This window comes from Ceratotherium simum, chromosome 23, assembly GCF_057802395.1.
Source record: "Ceratotherium simum simum isolate JZ-2026a chromosome 23, ASM5780239v1, whole genome shotgun sequence".
Classification (NCBI taxonomy): Eukaryota; Metazoa; Chordata; class Mammalia; order Perissodactyla; family Rhinocerotidae; genus Ceratotherium; species Ceratotherium simum.
Genome location: NC_141922.1, coordinates 41722840 through 41745092, shown reverse-complemented (window position 1 = coordinate 41745092; position 22253 = coordinate 41722840). Strand labels below are relative to the sequence as shown.

At 41.8% G+C, this 22253-nt stretch overlaps 1 protein-coding gene across 2 annotated transcripts in view; it reads left to right on the top strand.

Annotated features, from left to right (window-relative positions):
- Positions 1–12871, top strand: part of SDC2 (syndecan 2) — a 104412-nt gene extending 91541 nt beyond the window's left edge. For both annotated transcript variants that reach the window (XM_004431188.3, XM_087447611.1), the window contains exons 3-5: positions 6050–6183; positions 10556–10691; positions 11620–12871. In XM_004431188.3, coding sequence (XP_004431245.1) covers positions 6050–6183; positions 10556–10691; positions 11620–11783 — 434 coding nt within the window. In that variant the 3' untranslated portion in view covers positions 11784–12871. The remainder of the gene's footprint in view (positions 1–6049; positions 6184–10555; positions 10692–11619) is intronic.
- Positions 12872–22253: the final 9382 nt, after the last annotated feature.

Sequence of the window (22253 nt, the reverse complement as noted above, 5' to 3'; positions counted from 1 at the left end):
AAGCGAGCCATAAGGCCGTCCCAGACTCTACCTCTCAATGAAATAAGCTAGAAAGTCACATTGCGGAGACTGTGGATACAAGGGGGAATAAAGGATTCTGACCATTTTTGCGATCTTCCATGCCTGGTAAATGTTTCACCTGCTCCAGGAAGGCCCCCAAGAAGCGGAGAAAGAGGACGAGCTTGCGCATGTATTTAATTGATGATCAAGTCAGGAGTTTGTGGTCAACAGCACACTAGGAAAGTTTTATCCAGGACCCTTCTTGCTTTGAGTTTTCATTGTAAATTCAACAGACGGTAAAAGTTATGCTGAACATAGATGTCTGACAATCAGATTGGCCTGGGTTTCAGAATGTCCGAGAACAAATTAAATCAATTGTGTCTTTGATAGAGATCTAACTATATAAGAGTGAGTGTTTTAAGTTGGAAAACAGCAAGTCTGAGAAAGACAAGAGAGGTGGTTGCTGACCTACTAACAATGAGCTCACAATGCAATCCTAATGTAAAAATAGCCCTGGTTATTCTTGGGAGTGATACATATCACAACCACAGAATGAGTGTGAAAAGAGTTATTCTCCATAGCCCACAACTCTATTAATACCTTTCACTCATGGCGCCTCCTTTTTTTCTTTAGCACCTCAAAAGTGCTTTGTAACTGTCATCTTCAAAATGTCCCAGGGAATAATGTGGACACTTTTTTGTCCCCGTTTCACAGATGTTAGAATCCAAGAGTTGTTAGAGATCTATAGAGGTTGTCCAAGTGATTTTGCTGATTTCTGCCAAGATTGTCCTTAAGTTTAATATAAAGAAAGCGGGTACACAGTCCTGCTCCTCTGCCAACCCTCCCTCCCTCATCCCCCCATCCAGGTGAAAGGGGTTTGGAGTGGCTCATTTGAATTCCTGAACCCACTAATCAGGTAGATTGAGCTGGGCTTAAATGTGGGCCCGCGTTGCTTCCGCCTTGGCTCCAGCCTTGGGCAGCTCATTGCTGCAAAGAAGTGCATCATTAGGGACTTGGCAAACCGCCTTGTACTGCAATGAGGATGTTGATTTTCAGCTTAAACGTAGTAGGAGTTGTAACTAAAATTTGTAAAGCAAATAGGTAAGTGTAAAGCACTTACTCTGTGTGTCAGGCACTGTTCCCGTCCTTACAACATCTCTGTAAGGACCGATTCTATTATTATCTCCATTTACCACATGAGAAAAGCCGAGGCACAGAGAGGTTAAGTAACTTGCCTTAGATCACGCTGTTAGAAAGTAATGGAGCTGGGACAGGGACTGGGGAGTTGGGCTTGAGAGTGTGTTCTCTTTCGCTGCTTTGCTGTGGTGCCTCCTCGTGTCATAAAACCCCACTCTAGAATTAGGCGACCCTGCCTAGCTGATGCCCGGTCCCAGCTGGAAACTGGGATTCCCCCAGGGTTTCGGCCAGTGTTCCCTCTGTCCTCAGTCCTATCAAGCTATCCAGTGGAAAAGTAAATGGACTAGAGGAAAATGGCCAAAGGCCTGGAGGATACTTCCCAGATGAGGAGATGGAGCCATGCTGTATATGTGGACTCAAGGATGGGCATTAGCAAATGTGATAACTTCAGCCATTCACTTAAACATTTCATAGGCGTTCACTGTGTGCCAGACACTATGCCATGTTCTTGAGACACAGAAAGGAGAAAGACTTGGTCCCTGTCCTCAAGGAACCAAAAGTCCGATGAGAGAAATGTAGAAGCGAGAAAAAAATAATTGTAACACTATATCATGAGTGACGTAACATAGGAAAGTGCTGTACAGCAAAAATTGAAGAGTTAAATGTAGAGTTCTGGTTAAAGATGGCAGATTGAACACACATACCTTCCAATACCCAACTAAACTGACAATAAAGGAATTGGGCCTAATCTCACAAGGACAAACAAAACAGTAGAGGAGACAAAAGCCACAATGTTTTGAAAGCTGGGAAGCAGATGGGCCAGTAGTAACAGACTTGGCAGACATGAGAAAGCTGAGTCAGCCAGCATTGGGGGTGGGGGCGGGGTTGGGGGCGCCCAGAAGCAACCCACTTATCACAACAGAGTCCCCTTGGGGCCCAGGAATTCGTGGCACTAGGTGGAGGGGGAAAGGAGTACTAAATTCAGGATGATTAGTTGAAAGTCTGCCTAAGAAGCAAGTAGATTCCCTGATTCCTTCCCACCATAATGCATCAAAGGGACTCATACTCCCAACCTCAGAAGAAAACTGGAGGTTTCTTATCCAGAGAGGATAAAACAGAGGGTCTTTGGACTGGGAGTGTACCAGGCATAGATAGGGCTGGGGGTAACGTCTTGAAAACAGGGAGAACAAGTTCTAGATTAAGAGTTCTTTAATGCTGAGATATTCCCAGCTGTCTTTTCCCAATCAGTTCCCGGACACTGACAGTCTGGCCTCTACCCTTCCTGGGGAATTGGCCCAACTCAGAGGAAACAGCTCCAGGATACTGGCATTGGGAGCACTGCAACAAAGCACACAGCTCTGTCCCAGCTGATGAGACCCACACTTGACAGACCTCTAAGTGCTCAGAGCTTCTAGTCAGCTTTGCAGTGTTTCCTTTCTAAACGTGAAAAGACAAGCAAGGCTCCCCAGACATTTATGGACAAACTTGTAACGTGAAAGATAGAGACCTCCCTACACCCCCAAAATGGGGAAAGGACAGAAACTCACAGGGAGAAGAGAATGTACAGGAAAACTTACTAAATATGGAGAGATAAGAAGATGCTTTAATGGTGAAACAAGAAGAGGATACTATAAAAAAGGAACATTCTGAGACCACAGAAGAGTCCCTGGAGAGAACTATCACATCAGAAGTGAAAAACTCATTAGAAGATGAGAAGATACAGAGGATATTTATTCATTCATTCACCAAGTATTTAGTAACCACCCACTACATGGGGGAGCAGACACCATTCTAGGTGTTAGGAACACTTCGGTAAATAAAATTTAACAGTGCTTTCTCTGGTGGTGGAATAAGTGTATTTATTCCTTTCTGTGTTTCCAGATTTCATCTGTAAAAATGTATTTTTTTTAATATGTGTTCTTTTTATAAGTAGAAGAAAATGTTATTTTTTTAAAAAGAAGAAATTCAGTGAACAGTGGGAACATAGAGAAAGAAACAGTTCCACGATGGGGAGAGGGGATAACGTTAATTGTGGGCATGATGGTGTAAGCAGGACTTTCCCAGGTGGAGGTGGGCTCTGGGCTCTTGGGTAGGATGTCTCAGGCAGAGAGAACATGAGAGTTGAAAGTCAGGGATGCGGGAGATGTGATCAACAGGGGCTCCCAAGTTTCTGGTTTGGGCAGGAGGGTCCATCTTTTTAATAAAGATGATAAATATAATAGAAGAGCCTCCTGCGGCAGGTCACTCATCTGTCTCTAAACTTAAGAAGTGCTGGCTCGAGGTAATTTTCTACTTTATAAAATCTCCTCTCTCACAACAGATTTGTCCACCTGCCTAGTTTGGTGATTCATACTTGTAACTAGTGTGAACCAAGGGGATCTCGAAAGCCCTTAATTGAAAATTTTTTCTCATTGAAATTTTATTCTTTGTAAGAAAACAATTCATTGTAAGAGCAAATCAAGCATATTATATGTAAAACTTTGTTGGAAAATCAGGTAGGCTGATATAAAAGAGCAGTATATTTCTGGAGCCATCATTATTAATGACATATTTAGAGAACATTTTATGTGTACAGAATGCTTTCAAATATATATTACTTTTTTACACCTCTGAGAGTTAGTTATTATTATGCCCATTTTACAGATGAAGAAACTAAGACTCAAGCATTACTTGCCTGAGATCACAGAGCTAATAAATGCCAGAACCAGTACTAGATTTGTTTTTTTGTTTGTTTAATGCCAAATCCCATATTTATTCCAATATACCCTGCCATTTCATCTCTGTGTAATGAGTATTCATGCTGAAGTTAAAGGAGACAGTTGATGTATTAAAGTATTAGAAAATGAACTACAGTCGCAGCCGTTGCACTGTTTGCAGCATGTTACCTTTTACTTTCCCAGCTGCTTCTGACGTTCACGTGATTCTGTGAGGAATTCAGTATTCATCATTCCTTCCTGTCTGAGGAAGCAGCTTAGTTTGAGTTGCAGAGTTTGAGGTTATTTGAGTTGTTACAAATTTGACAAATGATCAACTTAAAAAGAATGTCATATCTGAATGTCAGAAATGCTCAAATGCTATTGTGGTAAAAAGGCAAAAAAAGAGAAAAAATAGTGCCCAGGTGACAGTTGGTGATTAGTCACTTACGGAACAAATACTGGATCAGAGCCTATATGGGCTAGGGACTCCCTTAGGCACTCAGGGAGCAAACCAGATGCAAGCCCTTGGCCTCAGGGAGCTTCTAGTCTAGTAGGGAAGGCTTCAGTCAATAGTTATACAAACAGAAGCAAAACTGTGAATTTGTGATAAATGCAATTAGGGTAATAAAGGTGGTGCTAAAACCCCATTTAACGAAGGATTCTGACCTAATGTGGAAGGAAGGCCTCCCCCAGGAGTGACCTTGTGCTGAGGTCTGGAGGTGAGTTAGGAGTTAACCAGGCGAGGGCTTCTGGCAGAAGAGCAGGAGACCACAGCTGGAGCACAGGGGACAACAGGGAAAATGATGCTCAAGGAAGCTGGAAAAGTAGGCCAGGACTGGACCACTCAAGGCTGGGCTGAGGCATTTTATATTCATCTCAAGGGTAGTGAGGTGCCACTGTAATAGTTTAAAACAGGAGGATGATGGGGTTACAGCCAATTTATGGACAGTAGACTGAAAAGGTCTGTTAGGAAGAAGGCAGGTATGGTGGTTCATGGAAAGATTACAGTGGCTTGGATGAGAGTGGAGGCCCTGGAACAACAGAAAGGTGTTAGAGTGGAGGTGTTAAAAAGGTAAAGTTGATAGAACTGGGTGATGGATTTGAAGTGGTGGAAAGGAAGAGGAACTCAGAGTTGTGGTTTATAGGAATGGAGGGTTCGGTTCACTGCAAGGATCATGGGGAGAAGACCAGGTTTGTTGGGAAAGAGGGAGAGAGATCATGGGTTCTGTTTTGGACATGAGAGGTGTGTAGTACCTTTGAGTCATTCAGGTGAAAATGTCAAGTAGGCGGTGGCTATATAGATCTGAATTTCAGAGGAGTGGTATAAGCTAATGATGTAAATTTAGGTTTCATTTATATTTAGATGGTAATTGAAGCCGTGAGGATGAGTGAGGGAGCAAGTGGAGAGTAAGAAGAAGCTTGGGGCTGAATCTTATGGAACTCTTGATATTCTGTGCCCAGGGAGGGGAGAATGAACCTGCAAAAGAGGTGAACCTGCGAAATAGCCAGAGGTGAGGGGAAAGCCAGGAAGTCAAAGTCACAGAAGCCCAGAGATAAAGAGTGTATCAAGAAGGAGATGAGAGTTGACAAGTGTCCAGTGGTGCCAGGAGGTTCGATTAGGTGAGGGTCCTTCTGGAAAATGCCATTGGAGATAGCAACGTGGGGGACATTGGTGACCTTAACAAAACAGTACTAATAGTGTGATGAAAGGGAAAATCCACCTAGAGGGAGTAAAGCAGAGAGTGGGTAGAAGGTGAGGAAAAGAGCCAGTGAGTGTCCACATCACCACTGGAAAAGTCTGGCTGTATACCAAGGGGAGAGGGGGCAGCAGCTTGCCTCAGATAAAGGGTCAGCTGTGGGAGAGTCTTCCGTTTTGTTTATTGTTTTGTTGTGTTTTGAAGTAGAAAATGTAACGTGTCAGCGTAGAAGGGAGGAAATCTCATGAGCAGGGGATGGAACATGCAAGTGAGGGAAGGGCTCCCTGAGAGTGTTCAGGATGACAGTAGTATAGAGAAAAAGGCCAGGCTACCCACAGATCCACTGTGACATCACTTCATCGCGATGAAGACTGCAGGAAGGTTTGTGCTGAATTCTTGAGGAGCAGGTATTTTGAAAGAACATGGCTCTGTCAGTGTCAACCTTAGCCAGTATTGGTAATAATATAGAAATCTGTGTCATGATTCATGTGCTCAGCTCATCTTTGCTTATTTTCCCAGGAGCTGATGAGGACAGAGAGAGTCCAGAGATGACAACGTCTCGACCACTTCCAAAGATACCGTTCACTAGTGCTGCTCCAAAAGTGGAAACCACAACGCTGAAGATACAGAACAAGATACCTGCGCAGACGCAGGTATGTTTTATTTTGCATTGCATTATCAGGTTATTGTAAATGTTCCCTTTTTCTAATTTTACAGAATGTTCCTTTTAAGAGACCATATTTAAAATTATGTATGGACAAATGGTCTTTTCATTACATTATTGTAAATGGCTCTTCCTTACTCTTGATCATTTTGGCAGTTACCTACTACGTTGTTGTTGTTGTTGTTAAATAAACTTTGTTTTTCAGAGCAATTTAAGTTCACAGCAAAATTGAGTGGGAAGTACAGAGATATCCGCTGCCCCCACACATGCACAGCCCCCCTTACTATCAGCATCCTGCACCGGAGCGGTACATTTGTTACAATCAACGAACCTATGTCGACACATCATCATCACCCTGAGTCCATAGTTTACCTTAGGGTTCCCTCTTGAGTTGTGCATTCTATGGTTCTGAGAAATGCCTAATGACATGTATCCACCATTATAATATCATGCAGAGTAGTTTCACTATCCTAAATGTCCTCTGTGCCCCGCCTGTTCATCCCTCCTGCCCTCCAATCCCTGGCAACCACTGATCTTTCTACTGTCTTCATAGTTTTGCTTTTTCTAGAATGTCATATAGTTAGAATCATATGTATGTAGACTTTTAAAATTGTCTTCTTTCATTAGTAATATGCATTTCAGTTTTTAAAAATTGGCTTTAAGGAAGTAGTTGTGTCAGATCAAGATAAAGAAGATAGATCATCTGTTTGGCAGATGAGCTCAGATTAAGTATTCCAAAACATTTAAAATATTATTCCTAGTATCATTTGTGTTAAATGTAGTAATAATAAAAATTCATCCATTCTTGGGAGATTTGAGTGCTACTCATTATGTCTCAAACACTATTTTAGGTACTGATAATGATAATATTGATAATGAATAATAATAATAATACTAGTGACTAAATTTTCTATTTTGTATTTACACGGCACAGATAAATTAAACATTGCTTCTAGGATACCATTAATCTAGACTTTGCTTTTGAATGGGTCTCTCAGTGGCATTAATGTCACTGTTATAGGTATTCTATCTAGTTTGTTGTAAATTGATGTGACAAAAATTTTTTAAAAAACAGTTATTTGTTGAAGCATAGCATTGCTTGTAATCTTTTACTTCCATTATATTTCCATGGCATCCAAACAACCAGGCATGGATGTCACAAATCTTTAATTGTCTTCATTTAATCATCTATGCTGACTTTTTGTCATTTCGTTTTGCACGTATATACGAGAGAGAAGGCATTTCAGATGAGTCCTATACTGTAGAAAGAATTCTTCTTAGTCAAGCCCCTGCTTCCATACCATGAAACTTCTCCACTTAAAGAATGACTGTTCCGTCCTGAGCACCTGGAGGCTTGTGCACTGATGGACCATTCTTCTAAGTGCATGGTGGCCCTACATCTGTGGAGACCTTCTGTCCCCACACCCGCAGACCCCTGGAACGCTTCCTAGCTGCTGGATTAGAAGTTGAGTCAGAGGGAATTAAGTGTCCACTCTCTCAAATGATTTTAGGGACTCTCTCTCAATGATTTTAGGGACTCAAAAGACCTGAGAGGAAGTCATGTGATTTGTCATAATAGTAGGACAAAGATGACATGGATAAGTTAAACTCAGTCTCTAATATCACAATAGTACCTATGTGCATCTCATTTGCCACCAGAGCTTGCTTACTTCTTTCACTAGTCACAGACTTGAGTATCCACCTATTTGAATTTTCTCTTCTTTTTCCTAACCTCTAGTAGCAGTGCTAATGAGCAGTGAAAAGGTTCCTAGATTAGAACCCACATAATCCATTCTCTCATCTGTTGAGTTGTCTGTCCTTCCATGTTGAGTTGTCTGTCCTTCCACCAGCCAGTTAATTAGTGATGGGCTTTCCATGAGAAGAATGGAGAAAACTTGGACAAAATACTGCTAATGAGCTGCTCTCTTCTGCTTTATTTTCGTACGTGAAGGCCTGGGAAGACCTTTCATATTTTCTTCTCTCACAATAATGTAGAGAACAGTGAAATTTTGGGTTTGTGTTGTGCAGCAGTGGAATGATAATTTTCCTATGGCCTCTTCTTTTTGTAAGTCATGGCAGGTTGAGGTTTAAGACAGTACAGGGTTTTCTGCAGCTTGGGAAAGTAAGACAGACGTTATTTATCACACTTTACGTATACCATCTTCATTGGAAGCCTAGTGCTCTGTTAACTGAGGCAGGGATCCGTTGACCTCACATACTCTGGAGTTCAAGTGGATCCACTTGGCCTAGCTTTTGGTCTTTCCTAGAAATGCCCAAGAAAGTGAGATCTTTTCTTCTTATGTTCTTTAATCATATAGATTTAAGCAGGCTGCCATTTTGGATGAAGCCTGGCCTTCAGAAAGCGATCAGTCGTTTAACTGGGCCATAGCATAGAGTCCTAATGAAGATGGTTGGTTGTTCTTAGGAAGAATAGTAGAACTAAAAAGGATTATTATCTACAATAATAGTCCAATGGAGTTGACAGTCTTCTTCAGTCAATAGTGTTGGCCAGTAAGAACCTGAGCCTGGTAGAGAATGGCCAACTCATTTGTCTGAGCTTCTCTCACCCACTAGTTCTCAAACCATAGAAATATCTGGAGCACTTTAAATAAACAACAACAAAAATCAATGCCAGCTTCCCCACCCCAGACCAGTTGAAAGAGAATCTCTAGTGGTAGGCTTTTTTTTTAAAGCTGCTCAGGTGACTTCAGATTTCATTGTAACCTTAGGTCATTCACACAATATGGCCAGTGTTGGTGCTGAAGGTTAGAACGCCAACAGGTGATTTATGTGTTGGTGTGGTAGACTATAAAGTGTTCTGGGGTTTTAGAGAGGTGAAAGACCAGGGAGGGCTTCATTAAAGACAAATGGACAATGAAAGAAGTGAATAATATAGCTTGGAGCTAGGAGAACTGCATGAACCAAGGCACAGATGATAAGAATCAGTTTGGGTAGGTAAGTGGCAGTGGAGATGGCCTGGCAGGGTTTCCTACCCGGGATGAAGTGGTGGGCTGGGGGAAGACTGGAAGCCACCCAACACGTGCGGTTTTGAGGTTGTTGCAGGAACTTGTGTGTGATGTGATAAAGACCTGAACAAAGCTATGAAAATGAGAATCCAAGGAAAGAACTTAATTTGATAGAATGGTGAAAGGCAAATTGCCAGGACTGTGATATAGCAATACATAAAATTTAGAATGTGCTAAAATAGTAACTTTGGGGGCCCAAGAGAATAGTTGGTACCATTAATGGAAATAGAAAAGAGGATTGGTCTGATTTGGTGATGAATTACTTTTTATACTTGACAAGCAGAGTTACGGGCGGTGCAGCCAAGGGTTAGTGTCCTGTAGGCTGCCGGCTAGGTGAGAATAATGCTGACTGGAGATGAGGCTGTGAGAATTATCATTGTAGATTTATACTTTAGAACTGTGGAATACCCAGGAACCTGAGAGTGTCTTTCATAGGACAGATGAGGAAATTGAAGTCCAGAAAAGTGGTAAGACTTGGTTGGAGTCACACAAAAGCTATTTGTGGAACCCACGTCTCCTGAAGCTCTGGTTCAGGGTTTGCTGAAGGTGTAAGAATAAATAAGTAGAGGGGAGCATTACAGAGTAAGTCCACAGAGTGTGAGCAGGAGAGCCTTGGAGAACACCTGGAGAGAATGCCGAAAAGGAAGCGGTTGTCACAGCGCCCTGTGTAGCAAAGAGATGAAGGAGTAAGGAGAATTGGGGCAAAGCTGTTGGGTTGGAGCAGCCAGAGGGAGATGATAGCCTGAAGTCAGAAGAGTGGTGAGAAAGTAGAGAGCGGATGAAACGTCAACTAAAACAACCTAACCACGTCATTAGAGTTGTTATGAACCTGCTGACTGCCCGTCTTGCTCATACAACGTGATGGGTGTTACACACAACCATGAACTATATGGCTCCGTCATAGGACTCACGCACTGGTGTAAACATCACACAAAAGGATTATTCCAATTATTTTCTTTCTTTCTTTTTTTTTTTTTTGTGTGGAGGACCAGCCCTGAACTAACATCCAATGCCAATCCTCCTCTTTTTTGCTGAGGAAGACTGGCCCTGGGCTAACATCCGTGCCCATGTTCCTCTACTTTATATGGGACGCCGCTACAGCATGGCTTAACAAGCAGCGCGTTGGTGCGCACCCGGGATCCGAACCTGCGAACCCCGGGCCGGCGTAGCAGAGTGCGCACACTTAACCGCTTGCGCCACCGGGCTGGCCCCTCCAATTATTTTCTAAACTCGTTGTTTGAAATAAGTAAACTTTAGAATATACTCATCTATTATTTCTTCTTTCCGGCACATTTTAAAAAAATCTTTATAATCTTTCCTTTTTTCCCATGCCAGTCACCTGAAGACATTGATAAGGAAAAAGTTCAACTCTCTGACTCAGAAAGGAACATGGACCCAGCTGAAGAGGACACAAATGTGTATACTGAGAAGCACTCAGACAATCTATTTAAACGAACAGAGGTCCTGGCAGGTGAGTAGCCCTGTGGGGGTCGGGTGGGAGGGTCCTTAAATAGGCCTCTGTTTTTCTTAAGTGGTATTCAGATGTGGGCAAAGCTTGCTGAATGTCATCTTCCTACTGAAAGCAGTCTTGAGGGCCTATCTCATTCCAGAGTGAGAGGCAAGAGTTAGGCAACGTTGTCTTTATTTTCTGTCAGCTCCCTCAGCCTACCCCTTGGCCAGCCATTTGGGGCAGAGGGCCAGGAAGAGGAAAGTTCAGATCTGAATTGGTCCAGAACAACTGGGCATGGGGGAAGGCAGGATGTGAAGATCGGTCTTGTTCCAAGGCATCCTGATTTCAAAATAAACTTAAGAGAAGGAAAAGTTCTTTATAGGGAGGGCAGTTGACACAAATAATGCCTGAAGCATTAGGGATGTTGGCCCTAATTGTAACTTATCCGATGAAAGTATTAACATTTGATTTTAAAGGGGAATATTCGGAAGATTTAAGAACACTTAATCCTTGAAAGGATAGTCCTAAATCTAGGACTAAAGGAAATTTGCATGCTTTTTTTCATATTTACCCTTACAAAATTTAAGTCAATTATATCATGTTTTGTGTTTTCATTGAAAAAGCAATTAGAAGATTAGACTATGAAATGTGAGTACTGAAAAGAGTAAAGAATTTCACAGTATGGAATTAGTTGAGGTCACAGCCAGATTTTTCTTATTGAGGCTTTTGGGTGCTGTTATTAATACTAATCAAAGAAAGTATTGTACCTTCCTGAGGAATGTCAGATTTGCATAATTACCTGGTTGCTTCATTGAATCCAGTTTTTAAAAGTTTTGGGGTTTTCAAATTAAGCCTTTTATAAAAGTGTAAATAGATTGGGCTTTACAAAGGTAATTTCTGCAACCCTTGAGTCTCTTCTAAAAGTAATCTTCCTTTTGGTATGTTTCAGCTGTCATTGCTGGCGGAGTTATCGGCTTTCTCTTTGCAATTTTCCTTATCCTCCTCTTGGTGTATCGCATGAGAAAGAAGGATGAAGGAAGTTATGACCTTGGAGAACGCAAACCATCCAGTGCTGCTTATCAGAAGGCGCCTACTAAGGAGTTTTATGCGTGAAACTCCCACTTTGTGTCTCTATTTATGAGATCACTGAACTTTTAAAAATAAAGCTTTTGCATAGAATAATGAAGATCTTTGTTTTTTGTTTTTTCATTAAAGAGCCATTCTGGCACTTTAATGATAAAATCCCATTGTATTTAAAACTCTTCATGTATTTCTTTAGAACAACATAAAATTAAAACTTAACATCTACAGTGTTCTGTGAATAGCAGTGGCAAAATATTATGTTATGAAAACCCTCAATGTTCATGGAATCGGTTTAAACTTTTATGCACAAATACAAAATGATTGTTTTTATCCTATGGTTCAAAGATGGAAGCTGTTTAATGTGTGTCAGCATGTCTCAGATTGACCTACCAAGTTGGTCTTCCTTTGTTAATTTATCTGTTGTTCCCCGCTCCTCTCTTGTCCCCTTGAAAACAAAAAACTCTATGCCTTCTGTAGCTGTTATGGTGCAATTTGTCTTTGGATAATTCAGATAATGGTAATTTAGTGTATATGTGAATTTCAAATATGTAAACTTTAACCTCCACTTTGTATAAATTTTTAAGTGTCAGACTATCCATTTTACACGTGCTTTTGTTTTTCATTACCTGTAGCTTCAGGCAGATTTGCAACAGCAAATTAATGTGTAAAATTGGATTATTACCACAAAACTCTTTAGTCATATCAATCTAATCAGATCTTCTTTTGGAAGGATTTGATGTGAGTTACTGACAAGCCTCAGCAAACCCAAAGATGCTAACAGTATTTTGAGAAGTTGCTGCAGAGTCCTCTGGCCACTGTATTTGTTAGTTTCTTGCAATTTGAAGGTATGAGTAGAGGGTTTAAGGAAAAATCAGTTTTTGTTCTTAAAAATGCATTTAAGTTGTAAACGTCTTTTTAAGCCTTTGAAGTGCCTATGATTCTATGTAACTCGTCGCAGACTGGTGTTAATGAATATATATAACAGTTAAAAAAAAAAGTTGGTATTTTATAAGCACAGACAATTCTAATGGTAACTTTTGTAGTCTTACGAATAGACATAAATTGTAATTTGGGAACATAAAAACTACTGAATAAATCATGTGGCCTAATATTGAAAATGTCACTGTTATAAATTTTGTACATTTTCGATCAAATGTACATCTCCCCTTTGCTAGCGACCGTCTGCTCTCAAGGATGTTGTGGGTTTGATTTCTGCGTGTCTGTAAATCAAAACCAAAGAGCTCATCGATGAGGCTGTTTATTATCCAATTTGCTTCTGAATTGGCCAGAGGAAATCTGAACGTGTCATCCTGTGTGTGTTTGGGTGTAGATATTGGAAGGCTGCCAGGGAGAGAATTGTTAAGTTTGCAACCTTTATAGGATAGCTGATGGCAGTATTGAGATGGATGCCTGCTTTTCCAAATAACTTTTAGGACTGTAATTTCCAAAGAAATGAACGGGGCTTTCCTGACATTGGTATCTAAGATTCAGTCCCAGAGACTGATTTACTTTTGAAACTGCTCCAAATCTCTCCTGAAGCTTAACCAAAGACCTGATAGCTGGAATAGCATTGTTCACACTGTAGGGAAGAAGAGAAGGGCAGGAGGCTTTCTGTATTAAAAGGAGGGTCTCACTGCTTAGTATAGAAATTGCTAGAAGCTGTGATACCTGAGCAGGAGATGGAAGTATAAGGGGACTCTGCCTGAGTACTTCCTTCTAACTAAACATTTCCTTTTTCTATCTTACCATTAATTTTGTTTGAAACTGTGAACCACCAAAGTAGGAAGAAGACAGCAAACACAGCAACCTTTCCAACATATAATTTACTTTTAATAAAGTATGAAGACTTCATTTAGAGAACATTCCCTGGAATTGCCACAGAACTCATTTTACAAAAAACTTGTTTAAGCAGCACTCGGAACAGTGTTTACTTAAATTCTTAATGGCCTTAATTCTCTAATTCCTGTCCCATCACTCGCAGAATCACTCCTCTTTGGAATGATTAAAAGGAAGAGAGAGCACCTTCTAAATCTGCACAATGTCGCTCAATTCCAGAGGTTAAGAATGTAGTGGGTTACCTCTAACTGCAAAGCATAGGGAAATTCAGTTTGTAGAAAAGCAACTGCTTGGAATATCCATGCCAGGAAAAGAAAATTTCTGGCAAATATTTTGTCACTGCTGTAAAGCAAAATATTTGTTAAAGTGCCAAAATAAAGTCTGTCATGCTGAAAGTAAAAAATCATTGTATAGACTGACATCCAATTTTCTTCAACTGTACGTTTTCTGCTTAGTTTATTTTTTTTTTTTAATTTTTAAGATGCAGTAAATAGGACTAGAAAAAGTGTTAGTAATGTTTACTGAGTTCAGGAAAATTTTGGTAAAATACAAATATTAAAGCCAATGTGAAAATTTCCTGTTCCTTAACCACATATAATGTCCTTTGTGTGAATACAGCTTTGTGTTTGAGAGAGTTGCAGTATTCAGACTGTCCGGTTTTCAGTATATGAAGAGAAATGGGATGAGCTCATGTTTTTTTAAAAGTTTCAGCTGCAGGTGCATAGTACCTGAATTTCAGGATTAGGACCTGGTTAATAAAATTGAATTTAGTTTGGACAAGATTGCAGAAATTATCATCTATTAACATTAAAAGTTGATAGTTTCTGATCAAATGTTTAGTGAATTGGTATTTTGGTAATGCACTTTTTTTTTGAAAATTAGGTAAAATGCACTTGCTTATTGAGGGTATAGTCTGTTTGTATAGGGTCTAGGAGTTTAAGCTAAATAAGTAGAACATAATTACCTTACTCTGGTTGCCCTAAAGAACTAAAATGTCCTACAAAGGGTGCTGGTTCCTGCAAGAACAGGCTCAATAATACCTTCATAGTTTTTAGGAGCTTACATTTTGAAACCTTAGGGAAAATTTTTAAGTGAGAAAAATATAAAACCTGAAAATATTGTAGAGTTAATTTTATAATCAGGATCTTCTTTATAGCTTTATTATATAAGTGGATGGTAGAAAAATATTTTTTTTAACACATTTGGTTTAAAAGGGCAATGACTTTAAGCAACACAGTCTCTAACTTGAGTTTCTAAGTTCTAAGCCTCTGGCAGACAACAGTGAGACTCTTGGGAGGTTTCCAATTAAAATTAATCAAGCCAGATGATAAATGGAGTAGTCTGAATTGAGTAATCACTAAGGTTTTTTTCAGTGCTAATATTTTATGACAATAGTGAAATTTGAGATTTGCCATTTCTGGGGAATTAGATTTAGCTGACATAGAAACTTTAAAAAGGATAGAAAAACTGTCTACTGTTTTGTGGTAAAAACAGTGTCGGAATGAATTTTGTCCCACTCTGTCTCCTAACTGTATGACTTCACTCATATTACGGTTCTAAGATTTCATTCCTTCTTGTTTATCTGCAGCATATGGTCTTCAGCAGCGCCTTTTCTGACCAAGGATTCGTGGCAGCTTTGGGAGCAACTTGGTTTCCTGTGAATTAGCTGGAAGGGTGTAACCCAAGCAGTAGTTCCAACCCACAAATAGTGGAGTGAAGCTTTAGGCTTTGGTGTTTCAGATATGCTGAGCGCAAGACTCATTCATGCCAGTTTCCTTGGCAAAACAGCATTTAGGCAACAAATGCTTGTATGTGCAAGGCATTGGAGGTTTAATCAACAGATATTTGCCTAGTGACTATTCACTGGGCACTCTTGTAGAAGCTGGGAGTATAGTGGTAAACTAGGTAGAGACTGCTCTCATGTGGTTTGGAGAGGTGTGCATAGTGGAAACAAAATAAATAAAGCTAACAGGTGGAAATTATCAGTTGGTAATTTGTGTGTGTGTGAGGAAGATCAACCCTGAGCTAACATCCGATGCCAACCCCTCCATTTTTTTTTTTTTTTTTTTTTGCTGAGGAAGATTGGCCCTGGGCTGACATCCGTGCCCATCTTCCTCTACCTTATATGGGACGCCCCCACAGCATGGCTTGACAAGCCGTGCGTCAATGCCCGCCCAACATCTGAACCTGTGAACCCCAGGCCACCGAAGTGGAGCACACGCACTTAACCACTAACACCACTGGGCAGGCCCCCACCAGTTGGTAATTTCTATGGTGGACATAACACAGGCTGATGTAAGGGACTGAAGGACAGTATCAGCCCAGATAGGCTAGGTATGCTGCGGGAATAATCTCAAAGCCTCAGCAACTTAAAACAGCAAAGATTTATTTCTTGCTCATGCCACATGTCCGTGGGTTGGCAGAGAGTTCTGCTCTGAATAACTGTCATCCTCGCAACGGCTCTCAGGCCAATGGAGTAGCCGTTATCTGGAACGCTGCCAGTCACTGTGGTAGAAGGAAAAGCGTGGTGAAGCACACAGCAGCTCTTAAGACTTCCGCCCAGTAGTGACATACGTCACTCCCACCTACATTCATTGATCAAAGCAAGTCATGTGGCCACACTTAACTTCCAGGGCTCAGACACGTGCAGGCCTACTTTGTGCCCAGAAAGAGAGAGACAGGATATGTGAGAACAGCTGTAGTGACTACTACAGCCTGGTCAGGAAAGATCTGTGAGAAGGTAAGGACTGAATGATGATGTGGAGCCAGTTGTGCTAAAATCAGGACAAGCATTCCAGGCTGTGGGAAGCCTTCAAGAGGGAGGGAGCTTGGCACGTTGGAGGAACAGTGAGAAGGCCAGTGGCTGCCGAGCAAGGGAACAGCAGTAGAAGAGGTGGAAGAAGAGGAATGAGAAGTCGGATTGCCTCCTCCCGGCAATATATAGCAAATCAAGGAACTATTGTTCTTTTACATTTTATTCCCCACAAGGAAGCTAGACTGGTCTCTGATATAAATTATTTTATGTCAGTCCTTCAGTGGCTCCTATAGCACTTAGAATAAAGTCCTGGCTCCTTACCCTTGCCCTCAAGATCTTCAAGAACTGACCCCTGGACAATGCATTATAAGGAGACACAGTGGGGGTAGCATGGCCAGTTAGGAGGTCATTATTGTTACCTAGGGGAGAAATGATGGTGGCTTGGCCTAAGGTGCTAATAGTGGAGATGGAGATGACTGGAGAGGAATTGTTTGGGGAGGTAGAATCAACAGGTCTTGCTAAAAGGCTGGAAGGACTAGGGAGTAAGGAAAGAAAGGAAGCAAAGATGACACCCATGTTTTGGGCTGAGCTGGGTGAATCATGTTCTGAGAAGGGGAATATCAGGGGCAGTTAGGCTGGTAAATCAAGAGATCCTTGTGGTTAGAGACGACTGTTAGCCACCCAAGTGGAGGTGTGAGGTGAACAATTGAATGTGAGAATCTGGAGCTCACAGGAGAGGTCTGAGCTGGAGAGATTAATTTAGGAGTAGTGTCCATCATTGGCCTGTTGTCACTGACTCATTTCCTTCTCTTCCCTGCTCTGCTCTGAATGGAAGTTGCAGCGGGGAGTTTCCCAAGCTTCCTTGCCAACAGGCTTCTGGGAAAGTTTGGCCAATGGAAGGTACTGGCAGAAGACTAGAGGTCAGGAGGAAGGGAAAAGCCAGAGTAGTTTCCCCTCCCTTGGCTTTGGGCAGCATCTCTAGCTCTGATGAGTCTCCTCCATGGTTTAAATTCCCACGAGGCTGGCCACCTCCAGCTTCCCAGCTCCCATTCTTCCTAAACTCGCGTAAACCCCACTTTCCCCCTTTGTCTCTCCAGCCCTAGGGTAGCGGCTTCCTGCTGTTGCTACTCTCTGGGTTATCTCACCCTCCCCAGTTTGCCTTACAGCTTTTCCAACATCTTTGTAACTAATTCCCTGGATTAAATTCCCTCTATTGCGTTACCTGGCATGGGTTCTGTTTTCCTTCCTGGACCCCGACTGGTGACATAGGAGTGAACAGCATGTAGATGGTATTAAAAGCCATGGGACTAGATGAGATTAGCTGGAGAGATAAGTAGAAGAGAAGGAGGATGGCCCTGGGTCTGGCTTCTAGCACAATCTGACTACTTTTTAGATGAACCACTACCAGATTCACTCTTGTACACTGGTCGCAGGACTGGATTTTCATTTTGGCAGATGCTTAGCAGCAGGGAATGCAATCTTTAATGGCAAGGGGTAAAAAAATCCCCATTATGCATCATAGCTCATTTTTTTGAGCAAATTAATAAGCATTTTATAGTATCCACTTTTACCAGGTCATTAATAACATGCGGTATGAACTGTTTTTAAAATTGAAAAAAGTAATCGGGCAGAGGAATAAGAACTATTTGAATATTCAGGAAACATCTCTGTTATCTGTGTTTTCAGTGGGAAAATAGCAGCAAACAAAATAAGTAATTCTCCCATTTGTAGCCTTGTCCTGGGGTCATTGAAGCAGGACTTTTGCCTGCTTGATTACATTCTGCTGAGGTAAATACCAGGGTGAGCTTGCATTTCCTCTGTTCAGATCAATTACAGGGAAACACATTAATGTGTACAAAATGTAGATGGACTTGGCTCCATGTCAGACCCAGAACTTGGGGATCATGAAAAGTTTCCTTTTCTGATAACCCTACATCGCAGTCTTTCCCTTTTTAAAAAATCTGTTACTCTTTTTTTCTACCAGTTCATTTTTCGTGTGTAAAATAAAGATAATAACATCCACTGCATCTGCTTGTGGTGGGAATTCAATGAGGCACATTCAATGAGGTGATGCACTTAGCAGGATATCTGATGTCTGGTAGAACCTCAATACAGGATCATTTATTCATTCTTCCACCAACTGTTTCCCTGAACTCACTATGTAGCAGGCACAGTTCCAGGCCCTCGGAATACAGGAGCCAATGAAACGAAGTCCCTGCTCTCAAGGAACTTACATTCTAGTGGGAAGAGACAGACCATAAATATGAAATATATCAGTGAGAAGATGGCATTTGAGCAGAGGCTTGAAGATGGTGAGGGATTGAGCCACAGAGGGTGAGGTGGGGGGCCTCGGGAGCATTCCAGGCAGAAGGAACAGCCAGCGGCAAGCCTTGAGTGTGGCTGAGAAGCAAATGAGCTAGAGACTAGAGTGGTGGGCAGTCCATGAAGGATTCACAGGCCAGAAGGTATATGTACAGCCTTGTAGCCATTATAATGACCTTGAAGAGCTGTCGCAGGATTTTGAGACAATTGAGTAACATTATCTGACATATGCTTACAATTCCTTCTCAAACTTTAGCAGGCATCAGGATCACCAGGAGGGCTTGTCAAAACACAGATTTCTGGGCCCCACCTCCGGAGTTTCTGCTTCTATAGGTGGGTAGAACCTAAGAATTTCCAGTTCCAACTTTCCCAGGTGCAGCTGCTGCTGCTAGTCCAGGGACCCCACTTTGAGAACCACTGCTTCAAAGAGATTGCTTTATTGTGTTGAGAATAGATTGGTTGTGGGTGGTGGACGTGGTTAAAAACACAAGAAGAGACACTCATGAGGCTACTGCAGTACTCAAGGAGAGAGACGGTCATGGTGGATGGAAGTGGCGAGAAGCGATCAGATTCTGGAGAGCCAGGGTGGCCACAAAGTCTGGAAATCCAGGAGAGTACATAATAAATGGTTTGTTGACATTACATTATAATATCAGATATCATAATATGATCCATGTGTGGTTCCCGACTTTATAGCTACCCCTTATTTTGAAGGTATAGCCAACAGGATTGCCTAACAAATCCTAGGTGACACTCTTCTCCCAGCTGGCCACAAGCTTCAGACTCTTCCCTTCTTCTCAGGATATCAGGAACCACTATCATGATCCAGCCCCCAATCAACCTCACTCCTCTCTCTTCACTCCTGTAACCTTCAACATGTACCTTGTTCTGGCCTTGTCTTATACGTACCTGCTTTTTCCTTCAGTTCTAAGTGTGTTGAAGACCTAGATCAGGTTTGATTCCTTTTGCCACTCCCCATCCACCCTTCGTACCTAGCCCAGTCCCTAGCATTGGATGATGGATGTGTGCATGATCAGACCTCTCTTACTAGCTAGCCTCTTACTCAGTTCCTCCATGAAATTTAGTAAGGCCTCATATGTCTGGGACCTTCAGCCAAACAAAACAAAACAAATAATCTATATTATGTCAGAAGTCTAAACAGAATTCAAGTAAGTAGGTGTCCACAGATATTTGTTAAAACTTTGGGCTTGAATTTCACCTACTTATAACACAGAAAGTGCTCTGATGGGTTAATGGTTTTCTTCCAGATGCATGTTATCATTTTGTAGATAAATATTTAGCATTTATACTGGGAGCTGACTAGTGTTTTCTTCCTTTGTTCTTTCAATATTTCCGTTATTGTGCCACATAATCACCATGCTGGAACCATGCTGTCCTAAGATCAAAAACTACCCTTTTTATAACCCTCTCTCCCATTTATGTGAAGGAGGCTGGGCTGTAAACACGATATGAAAAAAATTCTTATATGCCATCTTGATTGCTAACATCTGTTCAAATTTCCATTCATAAATTTAAAATTCAAGCTTCTGCAGCCATCTGTTTTCTTGCAACAATCTGAAAAGAAGAAAAGCCCAAGGCAGATGGGCAGGTGGGAGAAGAGCTTCTGCCTGGTTTGGCCAACTTTTCCAAGTTTTTCCTTTGCTTTCTTTTTGCCCCCTAACAGAGTAGGAATGACTTTCCTTCCTTCAGGGTGGGATTTCAGTCCCTGTGTCTCAGTTTCCTTTAATATTTGGAGAAGGGATTAGGAAATGGCCAGAGTCTTTTTTTTCTCCCCACCCCTCTTTTTAGTTCATTTAATCATGTTAACCCTGTATTCTGGAGAATTTGGAAAAAAGCTTTATTGTTCATTTTATCATTGCCTCCCAGTTTTCTCTCTCTCTGTATTGCTCTGTCTCTGTCCCTTCTCTATCTCTTTCTCTCTCACACACACAATAGGAGTGCCCATTTTATGGACAAGAAGACAGGAACTTACATCTTTCTACTGACTTGCTACAAGTTGCCTGGCAATCTCAGCAGACACCGGAGAACTGGAACCCCTTGCTTGCCTAGATCATAGGCAAGTTTCTGGCTTGCTAGACCGCTGTTCCTCTCATTGGGAATTTCTGCATGGATTACTTTGGCATGGTTAATGGATATGATTTGGCAGCTGCAGGACCCAGATGCCAAGCTAGGCAATGGCCCTTTTTTATTTTGCTCTTGGCAGTGTCATCTATGTCTCAGGGACTGGGCTGCTTCTAAAGCTGCTTGGCTTTATTCCAATGGCGCTGTTGTAGTAACTGTGAAATACCTTTGAAAGCTGACGTGACATTTTGGGGGCCTGCTGGACTACAGTACTCTCTCAAGTGCAACCTTGCTTGGGACACATTTTTAGCTTTAAATAGTTTTTTTTTTCTGGTTTATCTTGAGAAATAAGTCCTCAGCAAACCACATGCAAAGTCTATTTCACATTCTAATGTCCATCTCTGAAAACCTCAGCAGTATAAGTAAGGATCCACCCACCCCAAACCTTAGTTTAGTAGTCCTGTAAGTAAGCTCGTGGTTTGTGGGATTATCTTGCTGGGTTGTATGTGCTCATTTTCATTCTACTCTGACATTGCTTTTATATATAACTCATGACTGATGTTCTGACCTCGCTGTGTGACCTGGAACAAATCATTTAACCATTCTGACAACTTCTTGAAATGCCAAGAGAGTAGACAATGTGGAAACCTTGCTTCCCTTATGCTTGCTGGTGTGTGGATCTTTGGGGTGATGTTTGCGAGTATGAGGAAGGGCTTGGCTGGCATTGCTGACACAGAAATACCTGGCTTATAAGTTACTCATAATTCTGAACAGCGGTTATCACCCCATCACAGGAGACCTAGCCCACTGTCAGTGGGGAGCCACTGACAGGCTCCCCACACTGTCACGGAAGCCTCGCTCAGTTTCTGTCTCCTCTCTTTGCTCTCAGAATCCTGCCCTGTTGCCTTCCCCGACTCCCTAGACTCCTCAGGGCTCAAGATTGAAAACTATTCAGAGACAAGGTCACAAGCCTTAGCTTACATCTTAGTGTCAGGGTTTAAAAGGGTCTGGAGCAGAGATGGCAAATGCCTGGCTTTGGGGCCTCTCTTCCTCCTTCTCCACTCATGGCAGACATCACTAATTGGCCCAGCTATGCTCTACTGCTAAAGCCAATCTCAGCACTCTTCTCCAGACAGTGTTCCATGCAGCCACAAGTAATTGACTGGAATTGGGTTGGGAGATGAAACCTATTCACCATCCTCTGCCCAGAGGGACACTGGTCTTGAGGCCAGTGTTCTGAATCAGCCATGTTGTGAGTTAAATGAGTTTAGTCTATTTAAATAGGTTGGCCTAGGAAACAAACCTAATTTGCAATATTGTTTTGGCAGGAAATGCATTTGGAACTTGAAACTTTAGCTTACAAGTGAACTTTTGGAAAGCAATTGGTACATAAATTGGAGTTCTCCTGTACTGCGTTACGTGACAGTAAGAGCGGCAGCATGGGTTGAGGCCAAGAGTTTGCACTGCCTGGTTCTAATCCTGGCCCTGCCTTTTACTGGCTGTGT